We start from the raw sequence: 3,778 nt of genomic DNA, 5'->3' as shown, positions 1-3,778 counted from the left end.
TTCCTTTAGGAAAAAGAATCCATTTAAAAAAAAAAAGAAGAGGCCGGGCGCGGTGGCTCAAGCCTGTGATCCCAGCACTTTGGGAGGCCGAGACGGGCGGATCACGAGGTCAGGAGATCGAGACCATCCTGGCTAACACGGTGAAACCCCGTCTCTACTAAAATACAAAACTAGCCGGGCGAAGTGGCGGGCGCCTGTAGTCCCAGCTACTCGGGAGGCTGAGGCAGCAGAATGGCGTAAACCCGGGAGGCGGAGCTTGCAGTGAGCTGAGATCCGGACACTGCACTCCAGCCTGGGCAACAGAGCAAGACTCCGTCTCAAAAAAAAAAAAAAAAAAAAAAGAAGAAATAAATAAAACATAAAAATTTTTTTGTTGTGGCATGATATAAATATATTAAAGTGCACATTTCTTTATTTTTTTTTTGCTTTTTTTTGTTGGAGATGGGGTTTCACCGTGTTAGCCAGGATGGTCTCGATCTCCTGACCTCGTGATCTGCCCACCTCGGCCACCCAAAGTGCTGGAATTACAGGTGTGAGCCACCGTGCCCGGCTGTAAAGTGCACATTTCTTACATGTGAAGGTGTGCAGCTCAGTAAAGTTTTACATTTACATAGCTCTGTAACCACTGCCCAGATCAAAATCTAGAACATTTCCAGCATAGTATGTCTGTTTTTAATTTACATCATATTTATTATGCAGCTTGTGGGGCAAATTCACTGCTTCGTGGGTTTTCTTTTTTAAAAATATTAATCAGTGTGCGTTTGAAGAAATTTAAATTATTTTGAAATAGTAGAAACATCGTCAGAAGGAATCTTATTTTTGGAATTACATGGGAACCAATAGTTTTCATAATGTGCCCACCAACAATTCCTTCTTGCCAATACACCTTTCTGTAGCATGTGGTAGGAGCTCTAGCTCTTCTGCTGGTAGTCCTTCCCAGAGGGGTTAATAAGTTTAATAATAATATATATCTTTGTAATGTATGGTGTTTTGGTTAAAACTGTTTTCTTCCCTTAAAAATTGTTTTGAAGGAATAAGATGGATTTGTGGAAAAAAAAACTAACCCTTAAAAATTTACTGTTTCAGAAATACTTCCTGTGGATAACAGATTGACTTGCATTATTAAGCTGTTGGTAGTTTTGAATGATTATTTCTTATTTTACATTGGTATTCTCATTACAGTGAAAGTAATTTTTCTCCCAAGTTTAACGAAAAAGATGGGCATGTTGAGAGAAAGAGCAAGAATGGCCTGTATGAGATTGAAAATGGAAGACCAAGGTAGGTACTGGGAGTAGAGCATCTTACAATAATGAGTCACCAAAAAGTTCATATTTATCAAATCCTTATATGACCCAGATGTTGTACAAATTTATTTATATATATGATCTCATTAAATCTGCACAATAACCCTGTTGGTGGATATTTTTAGTTGAATTTTTAATGGAAGGAAAGAGAGTGTAAGCAATTTGTATACAGCTAGCAAGTGGCAGAGGCAGCGTTTGAATGCATCTTTTTGTAATTTTATCTTGAAAATAGAAATAGTTGAATACATTAACAGAAAGGAAAATTGTTCAGCAGATATTTATTAAATGGTATAGTATCTTAAAGTAAGAATTTGTCCAAACCTGTAAGAGCAAAATAAAGATAACCCAATAATTTAACATCAAGGGTCTTTCTATATTTTTTAAAAAATGATTTTTCTGTACAACTAAAAAATTATCCATTTTCCTTAAGAAGATATTATAAACATGTATTAGCCTGTTCTCACACTGCTACAAAGACATACCTGGCTGGGTGCAGTGGCTCACGCCTATAATCCCAGCACTTTGGGAGGCCGAGATGGACAGATCACCTGAGGTCAGGAGTTCAAGACCAGCCTGACCAACATGGAGAAACCCCATCTCTACTAAAGATACAAAATTTAGCCGGATGTGGTGGTGGGCACCTGTAATCCCAGCTGCTCAGGAGGCTGAGGGAGGAGAATTGCTTGAACCTGGGAGGTGGAGGTTGCAGTGAGCTGAGATTGTGCCACTGCCCTCCAGCCTAGGCGACAAAGCGAGACTCTGTCTCAAAAAAAAAAAAAAAAAAAAAAAGACATACCCAAGACTGGGTAATTAATAAGGGAAAGAAGTTTAATTGACTTACAGTTCTGCATGGCTGGGGAGGCCTCAGGAAACTTACTGTCATGGCAGAAGGCAAGAGAGAAGCAAAGGTACATCTTCCATGGCAGCAGGTGACAGAGAGTGAACAAGTAAAGGGGGAAAAGCCACTTATAAAACCATCAGATTGGCCGGGCACGGTGGCTCACACCTGTAATCCCAGCACTTTGGGAGGCCAAGGCGGATGAATCACATGAGATCAGGAGTTCAAGACCAGCCTGGCCAATATGGCGAAACCCTGTCTCTACTAAAAATGCAAAAATTAGCTGGGCACGGTGTCGGGCGCCTGTAATTCCAGCTATTTGGGAGGCTGAGGCAAGAGAATCGCTTGAACCCAGGAAACGGAGTTTGGAATGAGCCAAGATCGTGCCGCTGCACTCCAGCCTGGGCAACAGAGCGAGACTCCATCTCAAAAAAAACAAAACAAAACCAAAAAAACCCATCAGATCTCATGAGAACTCACTCACTATCATGAGAACAGCATGGAGAAACTGCCCCCCATGAACCAATCACTCCCATCAGGTTCTGCCCTCAACTTACGAGAATTAAAATTTGAGGTGAGATTTGAGTGGAGTTACAGAGCCAAATCATATTAAAAAGTTAGAAAGAAATGTAAAAATTAGCATGTACCAAATAAAACCAAAGAAGGATCACAGATTTGAAATCATGGTTATCACCTTATAAAAATGTTACACTTTGTATTCTTGGTTCCTGTAAGACAAGGAAATGGTAGTACTCCTCTCATCTCAACCTGGTCCTTCAGTTTTGCTCAGTTCGTTCTTTGGTGATAACTTACACATCTTTCTATGTTATTGAGTCTTTTTAAGTCAAATTATCCTTGCATTTGACTGATTCCTTAGGTTCTTTTATAGATACAATTACAAAAAGATAAAATATGTGAAAAGATAGGTAAGATACATAGATGGAAATGCAAGATAGTTCTTTTAATCTTTTAAAAGTAGGAAATGAGACGAATAGAAACTAACTTTAGCTTGCCTGAGCAAAAGTAAAATTTATTTTAAGGCTATAGGAATGTCTCAAGGAGCTCAAAGCAAAAATGCAGCTGACTTTAGGAAAACATGGAATTCGAAATCCATCAGGACTCTCTCTGCTTCATTTATTCTTTTGTCTATATTGTTGGCTTATTACTCTCTCTTTGCAAATAACCATCTGTGCTTTTCAGGTTTTAATATAATCTGTGTGTCCATTCCAGTTTCCTGTTTACAAGTTACAGTCTTGGTCATCTATACAAACTAACCTGTCTGTTAATGGTGGCCTTGATCACTTGTGTTCAGGGGTGTGTGGTTACATGGAATAAAATATGGTTGCAGGCTGGGCATGGTGGCTCATGCCTGTAATCCCAGCACTTTGGGAGGCTGAGGCGGGTGTATCATGAGGTCAGGAGTTCAAGACCAGCCTGATCAACATGGTGAAACCATGTCTGTACTAAAAATGCAAAAATTAGCCAGGCATGGTGGCGCATGCCTGTAATCCCAGCTACTCAGGAGACTGAGGCAGGAGAATTATTTGAACCCAGGAGACGGAGGTTTCAGTGAGCTGAGATCATGCCACTGCACTCCAGCCTGGGCGACAGAGTGAGACTCCATCTCAAAAAAAAA

At 40.2% G+C, this 3,778-nt stretch overlaps 1 protein-coding gene across 3 annotated transcripts in view; it reads left to right on the top strand.

Moving 5' to 3' along the window:
- NUDT9 (nudix hydrolase 9) overlaps positions 1-3,778 on the top strand; it is a 39,854-nt gene that overhangs the window by 17,908 nt on the left and 18,168 nt on the right. For all 3 annotated transcript variants that reach the window (XM_017866851.1, XM_017866852.1, XM_017866853.1), the window contains one exon: positions 1,183-1,278. In XM_017866851.1, coding sequence (XP_017722340.1) covers positions 1,183-1,278 — 96 coding nt within the window. The remainder of the gene's footprint in view (positions 1-1,182; positions 1,279-3,778) is intronic.

The sequence above is a fragment of the Rhinopithecus bieti genome, unplaced genomic scaffold (genome assembly GCF_001698545.2).
Source record: "Rhinopithecus bieti isolate Rb0 unplaced genomic scaffold, ASM169854v2 scaffold_3767, whole genome shotgun sequence".
Taxonomy (NCBI): domain Eukaryota; kingdom Metazoa; phylum Chordata; class Mammalia; order Primates; family Cercopithecidae; genus Rhinopithecus; species Rhinopithecus bieti.
The sequence above is the reverse complement of the archived record's forward strand: the minus strand, read 5'-3'. Positions and strand labels throughout refer to the sequence as shown.